At 48.6% G+C, this 22,151-nt stretch overlaps 1 protein-coding gene across 7 annotated transcripts in view; it reads left to right on the top strand.

Annotated features, from left to right (window-relative positions):
• The window catches only part of LOC134895591 (proprotein convertase subtilisin/kexin type 5-like), a 568,642-nt gene that overhangs the window by 231,738 nt on the left and 314,753 nt on the right, over nt 1-22,151 (top strand). For 5 of the 7 annotated variants that reach the window (XM_063913851.1, XM_063913850.1, XM_063913849.1 and 2 more), the window contains one exon: nt 12,953-13,096. In XM_063913851.1, the coding sequence (XP_063769921.1) occupies nt 12,953-13,096 (144 nt within the window). Of the gene's footprint in view, nt 1-3,423; nt 3,793-4,968; nt 5,140-12,952; nt 13,097-22,151 lie in introns of those variants that run through there. The other 2 variants (XM_063913855.1, XM_063913852.1) reach the window with 2 other exon arrangements.

Genomic DNA, 22,151 nt, shown 5'->3' with positions numbered 1-22,151 from the left:
ACACCCAATAGGCGTAACAAGGGTAGGGCGAGTGGGGCACGTGCCTTGGGCGCCTTGGCAGGCCCAGGAGAGGGGGGCGGCGGCCAGGGCATCATGCCCCACTCGACCCCATCACGCCGAAATGTGAGGGGAGGAGAGCGCAGCGTCTCTCCCTCTCCTCACCGCCGCCAGAGCAATAGCAGCGCTGCGTTTGTCCGGTCTCCGGCGTTAGCCAATCAGAGCTTGCGGACCGGCTCCTGATTGGCTGCCGGTCCGCGAGCTCTGATTGGCTGGCGAACTGGCGCCACACAGCCGCCGGAGACCGGGAGCGGTGAGGGGAAGGATAGGCGCTGCGCTGCGCTCTCCTCCCCTCACAGACACAACAGGCGGTGAATGACCGGGGGGTGGCAGGGGGGGGGGAGCCGCACAGTGGGGCATGTATCTGGCACAGTGGGGCATGTATCTGGCACAGTGGGGCATGTATCTGGCACAGTGGGGCATGTATCTGGCACAGTGGGGCACAGTGGGGCATGTATCTGGCACAGTGGGGCATGTATCTGGCACAGTGGGGCATGTATCTGGCACAGTGGGGCAATGTATCTGGCACAGTGGGGCAATGTAACTGGCACTGTGGGGCAATGTAACTGGCACTGTGGGGCAATGTAACTGGCACTGTGGGCATGTATCTGGCACTGTGGGGCAATGTATCTGGCACAGTGGGCCATGTATCTGGCACAGTGGGGCATGTATCTGGCACAGTGGGGCATGTATCGCACTGTGGGGCAATGTATCTGGCACTGTGGGGCAATGTATCTGGCACTGTGGGGCAATGTATCTGGCACTGTGGGGCAATGTAACTGGCACTGAGTGGGGCAATGTATCTGGCAATGTAACTGGCACTGTGGGGCAATGTATCTGGCACTGTGGGGCATGTATCTGGGACTGTGGGGCATGTATCTGGCACTGTGGGGCAATGTATCTGGCAATGTATCTGGCACTGTGGGGCAATGTATCTGGCACTGTGGGGCAATGTATCTGGCACTGTGGGGCAATGTAACTGGCACTGTGGGGCAATGTATCTGGCACTGTGGGGCATGTATCTGGCACTGTGGGGCATGTATCTGGCACTGTGGGGCAATGTAACTGGCACTGTGGGCCATTTTCATTGGCCACACCCCTTCTGGTGCATGGCCACACCCCTTCTGGTCTGTGGCCACGCCCGTTTTTCCGACGCATGTGCATGCTTCTTTTGCTGGGTTTTTTTTTTTGGGAGGGGGCGCCATTTTCCATCTTGCCCTGGGCTCCAAAAACCCTAGCTACGCATCTGCACACACCTGTCTATGGTGGTCATTCCGAGTTGTTCGCTCGCTAGCTGCTTTTAGCAGCATTGCAAACGCTAGGCCGCCGCCCTGTGGGAGTGTATCTTAGCTTAGCAGAATAGCGAACGAAAGGTTAGCAGAACTGCTACTAAATAATTCCTTGCAGTTAGCGCCAGACCTACTCCTAGATTGCGATCACCTCAGTCCGTTTAGTACCTGGTTTGACGTCACACACACGCCCTGCGTTTGGCCAGCCACTCCCCCGTTTCTCCAGACACTCACGCGTTTTTACCTGGCACGCCTGCGTTTTTTTAGCACACTCCCTGAAAACGGCCAGTTTCCGCCCAGAAACACCCACTTCCTGTCAATCACACTACGATCACTCTAGTGATGAAAAAACGTTGCTCGACCTTGTGCAAATCTCCAAAGTTTTATGTTAAATTACTGAACGCATGCGCACTGCGTACCATGCGCATGCACATTTTCCACCTAATCGCTCGGTTGCGAAAAACGGCAATGAGCGACCAACTCGGAATGACCACCTATATAAGGTCCCACACTTGACAGTGCATGTCTGAGCACAAATCAAGCATGAAGTCAAAGGAATTGTCTGTAGACCTCCGTGACAGGATTGTCTTGAGGCACAAATCTGGGGTAGGGTACAGAAAAATATCTGCTGCTTTGAAGGTCCCAATGAGCACAGTGGCCTCCATCATCCATAAATAAAAGAAGTTCGGAACCACCAGGACTCTTCCTAGAGCTGGCCGGCCATGTAAACTGAGCGATTGGGGTAGAAGGGCCCTAGTCAGGGAGGTGACCAAGAACCCGATGGTCAGAGCTACAGCATTCCTCTGTGGAGAGAGGAGAACCTTCCAGAAGGATAACCATCTCTGCAGCAATTCACCAATCAGGCCTGTATGGTAGAGTGGTCAGACGGAAACAACTTCTTAGTAAAAAGCACATGGCAGCCCACCTGGTGTTTGCCAAAAATGCACCTGAAGGACTCTCAGACCATGAGGAACAAAATTCTCTGGTCTTTGGGGCAAATTCAGTAAGAATTGGAAGTAGCGATTCGTACGGAATTTTTGCTGAGGTGGTGTGGGCGCATGCGCAGCGAGCCCTACTGCACATGCGCCCGCATTTTCTGCGGGGGGCCACAGAAAATGCGATCGCCTCTGCCTGTCAATCAGGCAGATGCAGTCGAGGGGCGGCAACGCTCCGTTTTCTGGGAGGAAACGGAGTGTTGTAAGGGGATGCCAGCCAAAACGGTGGGCTGGTACGCGCGAACGGGGGGGTGCGGTGGCTGCGTGACGTCACATGCAGCTGCTGCGACAGGAAAAATGGCGCCGACACTCCTGCGGCCGCAGCTAAGCTGCGCCGGCAGGAGTCATCCTTAATATCTGCTAACAAGCAGAAATTGCGTGCTGTTAGCAATTTCTGCTTGTTGAAGGGGGGAGGCGCCGGTCTGCATGCTGGGTGGCCTTGCCCGGTGTTGGGCGGCCCCCAGCATGTGTGCTAAAGGTTAGCAAATTCTGCTGATTAGCAGAATTTGCTAACCTTACTGAATTGGCCCCTTAATACACAAACCAGGAAGTGATAACATGTGGCGCTACTGTGGTAAAAATACACCTCTAGTTTATATAAGAGGGATGCTCACACATAATAACCAGTGCTGATAGATCATATAGTCCTTTCATTAAAAGGAATTCCACAAAATCTGAAATTTAAAAATGGAAGAAAAATAGTGGAATAGTGGATTTTTTATTGGTTCCACTCACATACTGTAGATGCGAATAAACTGTGCATATTATCCTCATAGGTATCCGGTCTTAATCTCCAGAAGGATTCGTCCAAAGACTGGAAACTTAAGAAGATAAACATATAGTGCAACACAGCTTCTTAAAAAGACCACATTTAATATACAATTGCACTCACATAGATAAAAATATCAAAGGCATATATCACCAATGTCCAGAGGCGTATCTAGTACGGGGCGAGCAGGGCACGAGCGAGCGGGTCCTCGGCGTGTACAGTCTCAGAGCACTGCTGAGGATTGTACATCCACCCAGAGGCAGGGGCAGAATGGGGCAGTGTATCCGGAGCCGGGCAGCGCGCTGTGTGCTGGGCAGGGAGCTCCCGGACCCCCTACTCTCCGGGGTGATGGTCGGTGGAAGTTCTCCATTACAGCAGACACATGTCCGGCCCCGGATTGGCGCTGGCCGTGCCCGCCCTGCCTGCTGCCACCACAGCAGCCAGTACCCAGCTGGCGGGAGACACCGGGGGCGGTGGGAGAGTCCCTGCAGCGTCTTCCCGGTGTACTGCAGGCTGCACACAGTGTGGCCTGGGCGGTTAGTGCGTGTGGACTGCGGAGGAGGGATGAGGACATTGAGCGCCGGCGCAGCCCCCGGAGTGCGGCCACTGAGAGAACGGCTCCTGCAACCTCAACATGTGGGCCATCAACAGCAGGCGAGCAGGCCGTGGGGGGGACAATAGTGTGAGTGTGTGTGTTCATTCTTCCAGTCCAGCGTGTGTGTGTCTCGGGGGGGGGGGGGGGGGGGGGTTGGGGTGCAGGACAGTGTGAGTGTTTTAATTTTTCCTGTCTAGGGGGGGGGAGACACAGTGTGAGTGTGTTAATTTCTCCCGCCCACTGTTTGTGTGTGGTGGGGTGGTGGGTGCAGGACAGTGTGAGTGTGTTAATGTCCAGTGTATGTGTGTGGGGGGAAGGGGGGGGGGGGGGGTGCAGGACAGTGTGTGTGTGTGGGGGGGGGGGGGTGCAGGACAGTGTGTGAGGGGAAGGGGGGGTGCAGGACAGTGTGTGTGTGGGTTAATTTTTGCAGTCCAGTGTGTGTATATGTGTGTGTGAGTGGGGGGGGGGACACAGTTTGACTGTGTGTTAATTTTTGCAGTCCAGTGTGTGTGGGGGAGGGGAAAGTATGATAATGTATGTGTGTAGTCTGAGTGGGTGTGTGTGGGGTTTGGGGTGGCCAGTCTGTGTGTGTGTGATCTACAGTCTGACTGTGTGTGTGTTTGTGTAAGTAAGGGGGTGGGGCAGTCTGTGTGTGTGTTTGATATTGGCTTTACACCTATAGGGCGGGATGTACTAATGCTTACCGCCACGGTAAGCATTAGTACCATTTACCACAGAGACCATTTAACGAAGAGGGATACGTATTAAACCAAGGGCACTGAGATGCCCTTCTCACTCACCATCCGGAGCCAAGCTGGTGGAAAGCCAGCAGCAGGGGCAGCATGTCGGATATCAGCAGCCGAGGGTGCCGGTTGTGAGGCACCTGCGGAGTGGTGCAGAGCCCAAAGCTGGAGATCGGCAGCATGTTGACCGGCAACAAGTGGCTTCTTCCGCGTTCAACATGCTGCCGATCTCCGGCTTTGGGCTACGCAGGGTTCGGGGGATGGGTGTCCTCTGACGGTGTACTGCAGCTCCGGGGTGCGTGCTCCGGAGGCTCTCAGCACTGTTGAATATCCAGCTGCCTAAAGTATGTACAGCCCGCACCCTCGGCTGCTGATATCCGGCATGCTGCTGCTGGCTGTCCCCCCGCCCGGCTCGGCCACACAGCTGTACGGTGAAAGGGCATCTCAGTGCCCAAGGTTTAATACATATGCCTCAGTAAATGGCCTCTGCGGTAAACGATACTAATGCTTACCGTTGCAGTAACAGCGCGGGAGGACGGCGCACATCAGGATCCTGCAGCAGGAGAGAAGAACCCCCTTTGGAGCGTAGCAGACCACACTGAAAAGGGTGCATCCCCGGTGCGGTGCTCTGCATCCCGGGTGGCGCCGAAGATGTGGAGTTTCGGAGGTGGCAGAAGCGCCGCAGCTTGGGGTGAGAAACTGCTGCAACCCTTCCGCTGCTAAACTCTGCAGTTAGTCAATTAAGGGGGTAGGCTCCCCTCACCACAGTGCCCCGCAGGCCTTGTTAATTCAGGGGGTAGGCTCCCCTCACGCTATAATGTGAATTTTGGCTCATACCGTGTGCTATAATGTGAATTTTGGCTCATACCGTGTGCTATAATGTGAATTTCGGCTCATACCGTGTGCTATAATGTGAATTTCGGCTCATACCGTGTGCTATAATGTGAATTTCGGCTCATACAGTGTGCTATAATGTGAATTTCGGCTCATACTGTGTGCTATAATGTGAATTTCGTCTCATACCGTGTGCTGTAATGTGAAAGGGGCAACAGTACTAGATAGTATAAGGGGTCCTACTACACTGAAGGACACACCCCTTTTGAGTGACCATGCCCCCTTTTCAGGAGCGTGCGCACCTTCAGCGCGCGCATAATTGCTACCTTCACTTTTTCATTCCCCCTTCAAAAATCACTCTTCGATCACTGCACCTACATCTAAACATACATACCCTGACATCTTTATATACAGTGACACCGATGGTGTGCACACATACTTTCCTTTGGTAGTTTTTTTTTTGGGGGGGGGGGCGCCATTATTGATCTTGCCCTGGGCTCCAAAAACCCTAGTTACGCCTCTGCTAATGTCCCACCAATCCAGGAGTCTGGAGACCTTCTGCAGCCTGATATAAAAAAGTCAGGGTGTGATGCCTCAGTCCCGGGTGCTGTAGACATGTCACCTTAGCAGTAATAGGTAACCAGGTATCCTCAGTGCGGAGTTTGGTGGAAGAATGTTCCTGTGCTCGTATGTGTTTTCAGTCATAAAACCTTCCTCAGAAGCATGGGACCAAGCAGCAACCTTAGGTCCACGGTAGTGCCGGGGCTTCCTGTTTGCGGTGTTTAATCGCGCTGAGCCTGGACACTTAGAAATAGTAAAAAAGTCCATACTCTGTCCTCCATTAAGTTGCCAGGACATTGGGGGTCATTCAGACCCGATCGCTGCTGTGCGATCGGGTCTGACCTGCGCCCGCGCCGCAATGCACAAGTGCGAGGCCTCGCCAGCTCCGGGGAGAGCCAGACTGTGACGGGATGGACAGCGAAAGAGATCGCACCGGCGATCGCAAGAAGATTGACAGGAGGAGGCCGTTTGTGGGAGTCAACTGACCGTTTCCAGGGAGTGTCCGTGAAAACGCAGGCGTGTCCAGGCATTTGAAGGGAGGGTTCCTGACGTCAGCTCCGGGCCGGATCATCGCAGTGGAAGAGTAAGTCCTGAGCTGTGCAGAGACTGCACAAACTTTTGTTTGTGCAGCTCTCCTGCACATGCGATCGCACCCCTGCACAGCGTTTACCCCCTCCCACTGTAGGCGTCAACTACCTGATCGCAGGGATGCAAAAAACGCGCCCTAGCAATCAGGTCTGAATTAGGCCCATTATCCTTTGTAGAATGCGAGGGTCCATATAGGATAAGATAAGTCCATTGGGTAAGTTGGTGTTATAAATGGATCCGCTGCATACATAAAAAATACATACTGTAATAAAACAACTTTTAGTAACAAAATAAAACAATGTTCATTATAGTATGAACAAATATAGCACATTAGAATAGGAGAAGAATAGAAGTAGTTCATTCATTTTTAAAACTGCAGAAACCACTTTAACTCGAAGTCATTATTAAGACCCTGTGGTACTAAGGTCCCCAGTTTATAAATCCAGCGCATCTCTGATTTTGCTAATCTTATCTCAACATCTTTATTGCGCCAGGTAGAATTTGTCAACTGGACACCCCAAAAGGATTTGATTCCATTAGGGTTACAACCGAAGCATGGCAAGCGCAGCGAGCCATGTGAGGGGACCCTTATACAGTGTCCATGTCGACCCATGTCGACATACACCCCAATTATTATTATTATTTTTAAACCCGTGTAGACTTTTTGACCTGTTGACATTTTAAAAGTCTGTATTTTGACCATGTCAGTATTTTCACCTTGTCTGTATTTTGACCATCGGTCAATTGTCAGTATTTTGACCATCGGGATTTTGATTGTAGGTAAATCATACTGATCCCCTCTGGAGAGATCTGAAAATGGCTGTGCACCGACGCTTCCCGTCCAACCTGATGGAGCTTGAGAAGTGCTGCAAAAAGGAATGGGCGAAACTGCCCAAAGATAGGTGTACCAAGCTTGTGGCATCATATTCAAAAAGACTTGAGGCTGTAATTGCTGCTAAAGGTGCATCAACAAAGTATTGATCAGAGGCTGTGAATACTTATGTACATGTGATTTCTTAGTTTTTTATTTTTAATAAATTTGCAAAAATCTCAAAAAAACTTTTTTCACATTGTCATTATGGGGTGTTGTGGGTAAAATTTTGAGGGAAAAATTAATTTATTCCATTTTGGAATAAGGCTGTAACATAACAAAATGTGGAAAAAGTGAAGCGCTGTGAATACTTTCCGGATGCACTGTACATAGTACATAAAAGGCAATACAGCAAAGCTGAGAGACATACTGTAGGTATAGAAGAACATCTTACCCAGTGATTTCAGCAGTGTATCACACTGACTGATTAGAGTAAGAGATTAGCATCAAAGTAATTAGCAAAACTTGGATGGTTGGCTCTTCCGAAATCTCTGCTTCAGAAGTTCGTACCTATCCAAAGTACCTATAGGCGATATACAGATCCTAGATACTGTATTTATATTAAGAAACTGAATAATTATTATACAACTAAGGAGGTCATTTAGATCTAATCGCTGGGCTGCGTTTTTTGCTGTCCTACGTTCAGATAGTCGCCACCTACAGTGGGAGTGTATTTTTGCCGTGCAAGTGTGCAATGCTATGTGTTAGCAGAGCTGCTAAAATCCACTTTGTGCAGTCTCTGCGCAGCCCTGGACTTACTCTTCCAGTGTAATTGAATCAGGCTGATCAGGGCCGGAGCAACCCTTCCTGAAAACGCTTGGGCACACCTGCGTTTTCCCGAACAATCCCAGTAAGCGGTAAGTTACCACCCACAGACGGCTTCCTCCTGTCAATCACCTTGCGAACGCCCGTGCGAACGGATTTTTCGCACCATCTTTCGCTGACCGGCGATGCCCGTTGTTGTTGTCTGACGCGCGTGCAGATTGTGGTGCATACGCATGCGCAGTTATGACCTGATCGCCCGTTTGAAAACGCACAGCAGTCATCAGATCTGAATGACCCCCTAAATGAGGTGGGAAGTTGCAGGACCTTGGACAACGGAACAAGGCTTTAATTCAACTTCAGTATATTAAAGTATAAATTCCATGTAAGATTTTCGATGGGATGTAATGAAGTCCAGGATCGCCGGAAGTGTGGGATGCCAGACGATCTCGGACGGTTTTGTAATCACTTACATGACATGGTTTTGTATCATTACATCCCGCCGCTTATCTTTTGTTGACTATAGACTAACATAATTATTCCCCATCCATTGAGGCCATATTTGTCCATTTTTGAATCTCCCCTCAAAAAGTCAATGTTCATGTGTGCGGGGCGGGGCAAGATGACGTGTGCATACCTCCCAACTGTCCCGATTTTCTTGGGACAGTCCCGTTTTTTGAGACTGTCCCACTCGCCCACCCGCGAGTAGCAGTGTCCCGTGGTGGGGGAGCAGTTGGGAGGCTCCTGTCACCCGCCTAGCAGAACAGTAGTGAATAGATGCTGTGCGCATGCGCTCAGTGTCTATTCACAGCAGACAGAGGGACTGGGGGCATGCCAGCAGCTCACAGAGCGCGGGCCATGCCCCCACTGTGACAAAACGGAGGCATGGCAGGCAGTTGCGGCATTGCCGCAAAGTTACCCCTTTCCCGTGGCCACGCACCCCTTTTCGGGCAGACGCTGCTTAGCCGCACATGAGTCTCGATTGACTCATTCTAAACGTTGGGAGGTATGGCTGTGTAAAGGCACAGTGTGCAACCTCATGCAGCTGAGGCGCTGCTAATCACATAATCGGTGTCCTGCACCAGTGGCTGCACATGCCACGGGCAAACAGGCTTTTTGCCCGGGGCGCCGCTACCCCGAGGGTGGCGCTGCCATCATGGCAAGAGCCGCTGCTCCTGATCCCCCCTCTCCCAGGCTGCAGCAGGCGCCATGGGCTGTGTGGGCGCCCGCTGCAGCCGGCGTTGCTGACTGATGCTAGAGGTCATAATTGACCCCTAGTGTCAGTGCGGTGCTGCTATGGGAGAGACGTCATGATGTCTCTCCCATAGAAAGGAGCCGGCGGCCGGAGACAGCAGTGCCAGCGGTCCGGAAGCAGGAGCGGGGCTGGTAAGTATGGTTTTTTTGTTTGTTTTTCTTGTTTGCAAGCGGCGCTACTACAGGGAGCACAACTACTAGGGTCACAACTACAGGGGGCACTACTACAGAGGGCACTGCTACGGGGGGAACAGCTACTGGGGCAAATCAACTGGGGGCACAGCTACTGGTGGCACTACTACAGGGGGCACTGCTACTGGGGGCACAGCTACTGGGGGCAAATCAACAGGGGGCACATACTGGGGGCACTACTACAGGGAGCACTGCTACAGGGTGAACAGCTACTGGGGCAAATCAACTGGGGGCACAGCTACTGGGGCACTTCTACAGGGGGCACAGCTACTGGGGGCAAATCTACCTGGGGCACAGCTACAGGGGGCATAGCTGCTGGGGGTACAGCTACTGGGGGCACAAATACTGGGGTCACAGCTACAGGGGGCACAAGTACAGGGGGATAACTGGGGCCATGCCCCTTCCCTATGAAGAAGCCACGCCCCTATTTTTGACCGCGCGCCCCTCGGCACGCATCAACTCTATTTTACCGTGGAAGGGTGGGGCACCACAGGAAACTTTCGCCCTGGGCGCCACAAGGTCTAGAACCGGCCCCTCTCCTGCACACTTCACTAGAAAGAGAAAGCAGGATTGAAAAGGGTGACTTACACTCTCCCAGGAGTCCAGGACTACTTACTAATATTCTGGAGTCTGGGAGGCAAGTAGGAAAGAGGGACAGACAGGAAGGATGGTCAGTTTGATAACTGAATACAGTACGCAGCAGCTCTCTTCATCGGACAGCCTCTGGCTGCACACCAGCACCTCTAGCTGGTAAAAAGAGGGATTGATATTGGTTTCTAGTAGCCTACGGTTGGACTGGCCCACAGGGGTACAGGGGAAACACCCGGGGGGGCCCACTGCTGGGGCCACCTCCTCCTCTAGGGATAAAGTTCCAGACTGTGCACTTGAATTATACATCATATATACCGTATTTGCCGGCGTATAAGACGACTGGGCGTATAAGACGACCCCCAACATTTCCACTCAAAATATAGAGTTTGTTATATACTCGCCGTATAAGACTACCCCCTCTTCCGCACACCTTCCACACACCAAATAAAACGTAAAAGAACATCAGATTGTAAAATGTATAAAAGTATACCCCTGTGTGCATTTATTGTTACCGGTTTCACATGAGTGCCATTAGTATTAGTGCCATTACAGTACCTGTCATTGTCACCATTGTACGGCCACAACGCGACCGCAGCGCCTCCGGCCAGTCCCTGCATCTCCCTGTAATTGGCACTAGTGCGCAAGTCCGCATGTGCGAGCTCTGCGTAGACAAGGGGCGGGCCACGCTGATGACCCGCCGCGGCCGCACTGGATACCGCGCGATACTGGATGGTATGTAGAATGAGGTGGGCGGGCATCGGGAGGCCACTATGGGCACCGGGCGAGTATCGGAAGGCCACTATGGCAGCTATGTCTATCCCAACTGAAGTGCACCCGGCGTATAAGACGACCCCCCCACTTGGCGGCACGTTTTTCAGGGCAAAAAAGTCGTCTTATACGCCAGCAAATACGGTATATATATATATATGTTACCTTAGGCTGCACAGGACTATTGTGTATTTGCTACATTGCATTGCTGTTATTAATCTGGTACATTAGCATGCATGCACTACAGTAGCTGTATTTACTATATATATTTCATGGGGCCCAGACCATGCATTCTTTCATGGTTAGGTAAATCCATGTGGTGGCTGGCCACACCCCCTCTGTAGGCTGGCCACACCCCTAAACATGGGCCCCTACAACTGCATTCCTCTAGTGGGCCCTTCGCGCCCCAGTCCAACACTGCCTGTACCTTACAAAAAAAGGCCTTTTTACAATTTCTTCCCAACATCATTCAAACAATCCAGGTTTTTTTGTTTCAACCAAATCTGCTAATTCATGAATATTCTTACAACCTGGACTATTACGTTTTAAATACTGCAGTTTTGAATCACTGGCTTAAGGCTCCAAACCCTACGCTGTCTTAGACATATTTTTTAATGTTAAGGAAAGAACCACCAATTTGATAAATGTTTTTACTGCCTTATCTAATGTGTCCAAAATCATAAATGGAACAAGCAGTATAATAAAAGTGCTAATGCTAGTGAGACGCAATGAGTATTATAACTCTATGAATAATTATTTCTTGCTTCAGATTAATTGAAAAGTGGCATTACAAATGTTAAAAATACATATCTAACAATAAGCAAAATATTAGTCAGTAATGTGTGTGCAGGGCTGGGAAGAGTGGGGAGAGAGGCTGCTTTTCTCTGTTCCTGCCCAAAGTGCCGCCTGGGTAATAAGGGCCACCCCTACCCTGGCACCTCTGTATGTGTTGCTCGTTACCATTGGCACTATTCTAGTGCTATACTGCATTATTTTACTCTGCCATTTTTTATTTCGTTAGTATTGTATGTCTCTGGCACTCATCTTGGTATACAAACTGTTTTAGGCAGATGTGGAAAAAAGGGTGAAAAGTAAGATTTTTTTTTTAAAATGAAGTGAATAGTTTATTTTTAGCAATTAACAAAATGCAAAGAGAATGAACAGAAGATACATTTAAATCAAATCAATATTTGGTGTGACCACCCTTTGCCTTCAAAACAACAATCAATTCTTCTAGGTACACTTGTACAGTTTTTGAAGGAACTCGGCCAGGAGGTTGTTCCAAACATCTTGGAGAACTAGCCACAGATCTTCTGTGGATGTAGGTTTGCTCAAATCCTTCTGTCTCTTAATGTAATCCCAGGCAGACTTGATGATGCTGAGATCAGGGCTCTGTGGGGGCCATATCATCACTTCCAGGACTCCTTGTTCTTCTTTATGCTGAATATAGTTCTTAATGACATTGGCTGTGTGTTTGGCATTATTGTGGTTAGTTTTCCAAGATATTTTGGAGCAACCTCTATGCCGAGTTCCTTCGAAAACTATGTGCAAGCGTACCAAGAATTGATGCTGTTTTGAAGACAAATGGTGCTCACACCAAATATTGATTTGATTTAGATTTCTCTTCTGTTCATTCACTTTGCATTTTGCTAATTTATAAAAAATAAATATTAACACTTCTATTTTTGAAAGAATTGTCACTTTGCAGCATTTTTTCCACACCTGCCTTAAACTTTTGCACAGTACTGTATACTGTATATACAGTATGAATGGAATGTAATAGGGTGTGAGACTGAGAAAGTGTGAGATTTTGTGAGAGTTTTCTTCTTTTTTTTTTTTTAAATAGGCAATCATTTACATGGCTAACCCAGGTTGATTTTTGCCATGTAAATGATTGCTACTTTAAAAACAACAAAAAAAAAACAACAGGAGAACTTTCACAAAATCTCTCACTTTCTGATTCTCATACCCTATTACATTCCCCCTTATACTGTGTGTCCTCTTTTGTACTGCATGAATAAGTTGGTGCCTTTATGTATGAATTGAAATATTTGTTTATATAAGATTTTCTTTTTATCTGCAGCACTGCAGTGACAATGCCCATCACTGTCAGTCAGACATGAACGTCGTAGGCGCTTGGAAAAGAGGATACACTGGAAAAAATGTGGTAGTTACTATTCTAGATGACGGGATTGAAAGAAATCACCCTGACTTGATGCAAAATTATGTAAGTTTTTTTAAACAAAGTTTTACCCAATATGCACCATCAGATACATTAGTAACTATAAGTAGACGCATAGTGGATGATTTAACTTCAATCTATAAAACTACAGTGTGAATTACATTTGTTTTTGTCAGAGTTGTCATGCTACCGGTAGAAGATGTACAGTATGCAGGGTTTCTTAGCCAATGGTTTACTATTATTCCATATCTCTGAGCTGTTTTTTTTTTTTTTTTTTTTGCAGTATATGTTCATTGATTTTTGTTTTTTTTAAATAAAATACAGAATAGTCATAAAGCATTACAACCAAATGCTGGTAAAGACCACACATGACATAAACGGATCATGAAGATACATACAAAATGTGCTAACAGTATCCATAAAACATTACCCCGTGTAATTCAATAAAATACTCAAAAACAAACAAAAACCTGACAAGAACAAAGACAACACACCAAAAGGGGGGCGTATATGAAAGAAGGGGAGAAAGAAGGGGGGTAGAGGGGAAGAGTGTGGAGCCCCAGATTACGAATAGAGAGGGTACCTAAGGAGGGCCAACTTTCAGCAGGGGCCAGTAGAAAAGGTCAGTCAGAGGAGAGAACAGGAATCCAAGCTCAGGCAGCATTCAACAGATACGACTGAGAGGATTTCCAACTATGGGTGCCAAGTAGCTGTAATGCCCATCACTGTCAGTCAGACATGGACATCGTAGGCATCTGGAAAAGAGGATACACTTGAAAAAATGTGGCAGTCCCTACCAATATGCACTATTGGATAGGATACATTAGTAACTCAAATTAGAAGCATGGTGAATGATTTAACTTCAGTCTATAAAACCACAGTGTGAAATACATTTTCTCTAACGTCCTAGTGGATGCTGGGGACTCCGAAAGGACCATGGGGAATAGCGGCTCCGCAGGAGACTGGGCACAAAGTAAAAGCTTTAGGACTAGCTGGTGTGCACTGGCTCCTCCCCCTATGGCCCTCCTCCAAGCCTCAGTTAGATTTTGTGCCCGAACGAGAAGGGTGCAATCTAGGTGGCTCTCCTGAGCTGCTTAGAGTAAAAGTTTAAATAGGTTTTTTATTTTCAGTGAGACCTGCTGGCAACAGGCTCACTGCATCGAGGGACTTAGGGGAGAGAAACAAACTCACCTGCGTGCAGAGTGGATTGGGTTTCTTAGGCTACTGGACATTAGCTCCAGAGGGACGATCACAGGCCCAGCCATGGATGGGTCCCGGAGCCGCGCCGCCGGCCCCCTTACAGATGCTGAAGCAAGAAGAGGTCCATAAATCGGCGGCAGAAGACTTTCCTGTCTTCATAAGGTAGCGCACAGCACTGCAGCTGTGCGCCATTGCTCTCAGCACACTTCACACTCCGGTCACTGAGGGTGCAGGACGCTGGGGGGGGGGGGCATCCTGGGAAGCAATGAATTTACCTTAGTTGGCGAAAAATACATCACATATAGCTCCTGGGCTATATGGATGTATTTAACCCCTGCCAGTTTTCCAGAAAAAAGCGGGAGAAGAGCCCGCCGTGAAGGGGGCGGGGCCTATCTCCTCAGCACACAGCGCCATTTTTCCCACACAGCTCCGCTGGTAGGAAGGCTCCCAGAATCTCCCCTGCATCCTGCAACTACAGAAACAGGGTAAAAAAGAGAGGGGGGCACTTATTTGGCAAAATAACAGATATAAGCAGCTATAAGGGATAGACACTTATTGTAAGGTTGTCCCTATACATATATAGCGCTCTGGTGTGTGCTGGCAAACTCTCCCTCTGTCTCCCCAAAGGGCTAAGTGGGTCCTGTCCTCTATCAGAGCATTCCCTGTGTGTGTGCTGGGTGTCGGTACGTGTGTGTCGACATGTATGAGGAGGAAAATGATGTGGAGGCGGAGCAATTGCCTATAATGGTGATGTCACCCCCTAGGGAGTCGACACCTGAATGGATGGCCGTAATTAAGGAATTACGTGACAGTGTCGGCACGTTACAGAAAACTGTTGACGACATGAGACAGCCGGCAGCTCAGTTAGTGCCTGTCCAGGCGTCTCAAACACCGTCAGGGGCTATTAAACGCCCGTTACCTCAGTGGGTCGACACGGACCCAGACACAGACACTGACTCCGTATTTTCCAGTAGGGCCACACGTTACATGATCACGGCAATGAAGGAGGTTTTGCACATCTCTGATACTGCTAGTACCACAAAAAGAGGTATTATGTGGGGTGTGAAAAAACTACCCGTAGTTTTTCCTGAATCAGATGAATTGAATGAAGTGTGTGATGAAGCGTGGGTTACCCCCGACAGAAAACTGCTAATTTCTAAAAAATTATTGGCACTATATCCCTTTCCACCAGAGGTTAGGGCTCGTTGGGAAACACCCCCTAGGGTGGATAAGGCGCTCACACGCTTATCAAAACAAGTGGCGTTACCGTCTCCAGAAACGGCCGCCCTTAAGGAGCCAGCAGATAGGAGGCTGGAAAATATCCTTAAAAGTATATACACACATACGGGTGTTATACTGCGACCAGCAATCGCCTCAGCCTGGATGTGCAGTGCTGGGGTGGCTTGGTCGGATTCCCTGACTGAAAATATTGATACCCTGGACAGGGACAATATATTATTGACTATAGAGCATTTAAAGGATGCATTCCTATATATGCGAGATGCACAGAGAGACATTTGCACTCTGGCATCAAGAGTAAGTGCGATGTCCATTTCTGCCAGAAGAGGATTATGGACGCGACAGTGGTCAGGGGATGCGGATTCCAAACGGCATATGGAAGTATTGCCGTATAAAGGGGAGGAGTTATTTGGGGGCGGTCTATCGGACCTGGTGGCCACGGCAACGGCTGGGAAATCCACCTTTTTACCACAAGTCACCTCGCAGCAGAAAAAGATACCGCCTTTTCAGGCTCAGTCCTTTCGTCCCCATAAGGGCAAGCGGGCAAAAGGCCACTCATATCTGCCCCGGGGCAGAGGAAGGGGAAAAAGACTACAACAGACAGCTTCTTCCCACGACCAGAAGCCCTCCCCCGCTTCTGCCAAGTCCTCAGCATGACGCTGGGGCCTTACAAGCGGACTCAGGCACGGTGGGGGCCCGTCTCAAGAATTTCAGCGCGCAGTGGGCTCACTCGCAAGTGGACCCCTGGATCCTGCAGGTAGTATCTCAGGGGTACAAATTGGAATTCGAGACGTCTCCCCCTCGCCGGTTCTTGAAGTCTGCTTTACCAACGTCTACCCCCGACAGGGAGGCGGTATTGGAAGCCATTCACAAGCTGTATTCCCAGCAAGTGATAATCAAGGTACCCCTCCTACAACAGGGAAAGGGGTATTACTCCACGCTGTTTGTGGTACCGAAGCCGGACGGCTCGGTGAGACCCATTTTAAATCTGAAAACCTTGAACACTTACATAAAAAGGTTCAAGTTCAAGATGGAGTCACTCAGAGCAGTGATAGCGAACCTGGAAGAAGGGGACTACATGGTGTCTCTGGACATCAAGGATGCTTACCTCCATGTCCCAATTTGCCCTTCTCACCAAGGGTACCTCAGGTTTGTGTTACAGAACTGTCGCTATCAGTTTCAGACGCTGCCGTTTGGATTGTCCACGGCACCCCGGGTCTTTACCAAGGTAATGGCCGAAATGATGATTCTTCTTCGAAGAAAAGGCGTCTTAATTATCCCTTACTTGGACGATCTCCTGATAAGGGCACGGTCCAGAGAACAGTTAGAGGTCGGAGTAGCACTATCGCAAATAGTACTACGACAGCACGGATGGATTCTAAATATTCCAAAATCGCAGCTGATTCCGACGACACGTCTGCTGTTCCTAGGGATGATTCTGGACACAGTACAGAAAAAGGTGTTTCTCCCGGAAGAGAAAGCCAGGGAGTTATCCGACCTAGTCAGGAAACTCCTAAGACCAGGCCAGGTGTCAGTGCATCAGTGCACAAGGGTCCTGGGAAAGATGGTGGCTTCTTACGAAGCGATTCCATTCGGCAGATTCCACGCAAGAACTTTTCAGTTGGATCTGCTAGACAAATGGTCCGGATCGCATCTTCAAATGCATCAGCGGATAACCCTGTCTCCAAGGACAAGGGTGTCTCTCCTGTGGTGGTTACAGAGTGCTCATCTCCTAGAGGGCCGCAGATTCGGCATTCAGGATTGGGTCCTGGTGACCACGGATGCCAGCCTGAGAGGCTGGGCAGCAGTCACACAGGGAAAAAATTTCCAGGGCTTGTGGTCAAGCATGGAAACGTCACTTCACATAAATATCCTGGAACTAAGGGCCATTTACAATGCCCTAAGTCAGGCAAGGCCTCTGCTTCAGGGTCAGCCAGTATTGATCCAGTCGGACAACATCACGGCAGTCGCCCACGTAAACAGACAGGGCGGCACAAGAAGCAGGAGGGCAATGACGGAAGTGGCAAGGATTCTTCGCTGGGCGGAAAATCATGTGATAGCACTGTCAGCAGTGTTCATTCCGGGAGTGGACAACTGGGAAGCAGACTTCCTCAGCAGACACGATCTTCACCCGGGGGAGTGGGGACTTCACCCGGAAGTCTTCCACATGATTGTAAACCGTTGGGAAAAACCAAAGGTGGACATGATGGTGTCTCGCCTCAACAAAAAACTGGACAGATATTGTTCCAGGTCAAGGGACCCTCAGGCAATAGCTGTGGACGCTCTGGTAACACCGTGGGTGTACCGGTCAGTGTATGTGTTCCCTCCTCTTCCTCTCATACCAAAAGTACTGAGAATCATAAGAAGGAGAGGAGTAAAGACTATACTCGTGGCTCCGGATTGGCCAAGAAGGACTTGGTACCCGGAAATTCAAGAGATGCTCACGGAAGACCCGTGGCCTCTACCTCTAAGACAGGACCTGCTCCAGCAGGGACCATGTCTGTTCCAAGACTTACCGCGGCTGCGTTTGACGGCATGGCGGTTGAACGCCGGATCCTGAAGGAAAAAGGCATTCCGGATGAAGTCATCCCTACCCTGATCAAAGCCAGGAAGGATGTAACCGTACAACATTATCACCGTATTTGGCGTAAATATGTTGCGTGGTGCGAGGCCAGGAAGGCCCCTACGGAGGAATTTCAACTGGGTCGATTTCTGCATTTCCTGCAAACAGGACTGTCTATGGGCTTCAAATTAGGGTCCATTAAGGTTCAAATTTCGGCCCTGTCGATATTCTTCCAAAAAGAACTAGCTTCTGTACCTGAAGTTCAGACGTTTGTCAAGGGAGTACTGCATATACAGCCTCCTTTTGTGCCTCCAGTGGCACCTTGGGATCTCAATGTAGTGTTGGGATTCCTAAAGTCACATTGGTTTGAACCACTCACCACTGTGGACTTGAAGTATCTCACTTGGAAAGTGGTAATGCTGTTAGCCCTGGCTTCAGCCAGGCGTGTATCAGAATTGGCGGCTTTATCCTATAAAAGCCCTTACCTAATTTTTCATACGGACAGGGCAGAATTGAGGACTCGTCCTCAATTTCTCCCTAAGGTGGTTTCAGCATTTCACTTAAACCAACCTATCGTGGTGCCTGCGGCTACTAGGGACTTGGAGGATTCCAAGTTGCTGGACGTAGTCAGGGCCCTGAAAATATATGTTTCCAGGACGGCTGGAGTCAGAAAATCTGACTCGCTGTTTATCCTGTATGCACCCAACAAGCTGGGTGCTCCTGCTTCTAAGCAGACGATTGCTCGTTGGATTTGTAGTACAATTCAGCTTGCACATTCTGTGACAGGCCTGCCACAGCCAAAATCTATAAAAGCCCATTCCACACGGAAAGTGGGCTCATCTTGGGCGGCTGCCCGAGGGGTCTCGGCTTTACAACTTTGCCGAGCAGCTACTTGGTCAGGGGCAAACACGTTTGCTAAATTCTACAAATTTGATACCCTGGCTGAGGAGGACCTGGAGTTCTCTCATTCGGTGCTGCAGAGTCATCCGCACTCTCCCGCCCGTTTGGGAGCTTTGGTATAATCCCCATGGTCCTTTCGGAGTCCCCAGCATCCACTAGGACGTTAGAGAAAATAAGAATTTACTTACCGATAATTCTATTTCTCATAGTCCGTAGTGGATGCTGGGCGCCCATCCCAAGTGCGGATTGTCTGCATTACTTGTACATAGTTATTGTTACAAAAATCGGGTTATTGTTGTTGTGAGCCATCTTTTCAGAGGCTCCTTCTGTTATCATGCTGTTAACTGGGTTCAGATCACAAGTTGTACGGTGTGGCTGGTAATGAGTCTTACCCGGGATTCAAAATCCTTCCTTATTGTGTACGCTCGTCCGGGCACAGTATCTAACTGAGGCTTGGAGGAGGGTCATAGGGGGAGGAGCCAGTGCACACCAGCTAGTCCTAAAGCTTTTACTTTGTGCCCAGTCTCCTGCGGAGCCGCTATTCCCCATGGTCCTTTCGGAGTCCCCAGCATCCACTACGGACTATGAGAAATAGAATTATCGGTAAGTAAATTCTTATTTTTTTTTTTTTGTCAGGGTTATCATGCTAAAGCTAGAAGATGTGCAGTATAGGTATAGGAACACATAGTTATGCACTGCTCACCACAGTGGAACGCTGTACACATATATAGGTATACCGGAAGCACATAGTTATGTAGTGCGTTCCATGGGGGAATGCAGTTTTATGTGCATGCACCGTGGAGTGATGTGGTAGTGTCCTGGTAGCTTTCTAAAGAATGTAAACATTTCACGTATCAACAGATTATATCACAATGTTGACATCAACTACTGACTTTGTAGTGTCAAATTGTTATTATCAATATGATTACTGCATCCCACTGCTGATGCTGATTGGTTTGGCTGTACCTTGATACTGTTATGCAGAGCTGTAACTAGACTTTTTGGTGCCCTGTGCCAGAAAGAGAATTGGTGCCCTCCTCTCACATTCAACATACAGTATGGACAGTGCATGCTGGAGATGAGCACCAAAAATATAGGGGCATGGCTTCATGGGGCAGGGATGCAGCATCAGAATAGTACCAATGCCCATTACACTGCACAGCAGTGTCCTTTATTCACATTACACCACTCAACCCCTTATACACGTTTCTTCACACAAAAGTGTCCCTTACACAAATAATGCCCAAACAGTAGTGGTGACCCTTACACACATTATTCCCACAGAGTAGTAGTGCTCCTTACAAACATTATGTCCACAGAGTAGTGCCTATGCAGAAAGGTCAACAATCTCTAACTACGTACCAGGGTCAAAGCATTTGTAGCCTAAACTAAATGGTGGATTTGAAAAAATGGAACAGGCCTGCACAACCAAACATATATACATATACATTTACATACACATACACACACATGCGGTATACACACACATCGAGAAGGGACACTATGGTCCTTTCATCTCACTGGCACCGGACTAGACCGTTGTGGTGCCTGTGTCGGGGTCCTGCTGACGAGACCAGCCTTTGTCTCCTTGTGACCCCTGCTGGTTGCAGTGGACACCGGCTCTGGCGTGTCCAGAGACCACAGCCATGGCTCCATGCTGCTTCCTGCTGAGTCACTCACCACCCCCTGCCCATCCAAACACCACGGCTGCTCACAGCGCAGGGCACTATGGTAGTGACTGGGGCTGGGAAGACGTCATCACATCTCTTCCAGGAGGGGGGTGGGGCGGGCTGCAGTGCTGGACGCTGTTTTGTATGCAGTGGTGTGCCTGGCAGAGAAGGAGCCAAGCGCACCGCTAAATACATGACAGCGGGCAACAGTGCAGCAGTGGCAATGGTGGGGCTGACTGGGCAGCACATTCAAGAACGTGCAAGCTGCCCTGCGGGTGGCAGCACCCACAGACCATATGCAGTGCGTATGCGCTGTGTGCCAGGCAGCGCCGACAGTACCCTAGTTATGGCCCTGCTGTTAGGTATTCCATTGTAGATATCACTGCTGTTTAGATAGTTCACTACAAAGCTGACCATGTGGAATTTTCCATCAAATTATTTCCTGTGACATTAAATGAAACAAGTCACTGAGATACCAGTAATATTGCAATAACGTGAATTTCTCTAACATCAGTGGTACAATTACACAATACTACAAAATGAAACAAATTAATCTTCGCTATCATTCCTGCTCAGACACGCTTAAAGCTCAGTGAATCAAGGATTGTTTGGCCCTGTGAGATTCAAAATTAAGTTATGCAGCTGTTGGATACAGTAAATGTGTCAGCTAGTTTTTTTAAGCACTGCACCAGAAAGTTGCCTTCTAATTGAGAATGCTGCGTTAACACGATGGAGAATTATTTCATTTGAGTTAGAATTCATGTGGGAATAGTGTTGGGAAGTGAAAATTATGAGCAATTATAGAACAATTTTGGCTTGACTTGCAAATGAACTGTGTCAACTCATGATTATAAAATAATGTGGAATTATGAACATCAGATTAATGTAATTCAAATATTTTGGATACTGTTATGTGCTATAAATCTTTAAAATATAAGTATTTAGGTTGGCCCGCTTGAAATGAAGTCAAATACATTTTTCCAGAGAAACAAGAAGTACTGTATCTAGGTCTTAAATAATACAGATGTGTTGCTACAGTCGTGCCAAAATTTGCATCTTGCAATGTGATGTGACAAAACTGCTTCACATTACTGATTAATTTGAAATGTAACACTTGTCTATCTGTGTGCGAATGACTCTGAATCTGTATATGAACTGAAGTGCTACAATACAACTGCTGCAACGGCTTTTCTTTACGCCAAGGTCTGTTGTGCTTCATATACAGATTCAGACTCGCACACAGATATACAAGTGTCGCATATCAGATTAATCAGTGCAGGCTCGAGAAGTGGTTGTCACATCACATTGTGACTAACTCTGCGTAAACTGAGTGGCACGTGACCTGGCAGCTCATTCGCTCCGGGATTCTCATGTCACATGGCATATCGAGGCTAGGTTTATGAGGACACATCTACTGTATATGTGAAAATATTATGTATTCTTTTAGTGTATGGTTACAGTGTTTAAAGATATTAGTAAACTTTGTCAAAATATTACAATAGAGGCTCATTCCTTTCTAACACATCAG

This window comes from Pseudophryne corroboree, chromosome 1 (genome assembly GCF_028390025.1).
Source record: "Pseudophryne corroboree isolate aPseCor3 chromosome 1, aPseCor3.hap2, whole genome shotgun sequence".
NCBI lineage: Eukaryota > Metazoa > Chordata > Amphibia > Anura > Myobatrachidae > Pseudophryne > Pseudophryne corroboree.
The sequence above is the reverse complement of the archived record's forward strand: the minus strand, read 5'-3'. Positions and strand labels throughout refer to the sequence as shown.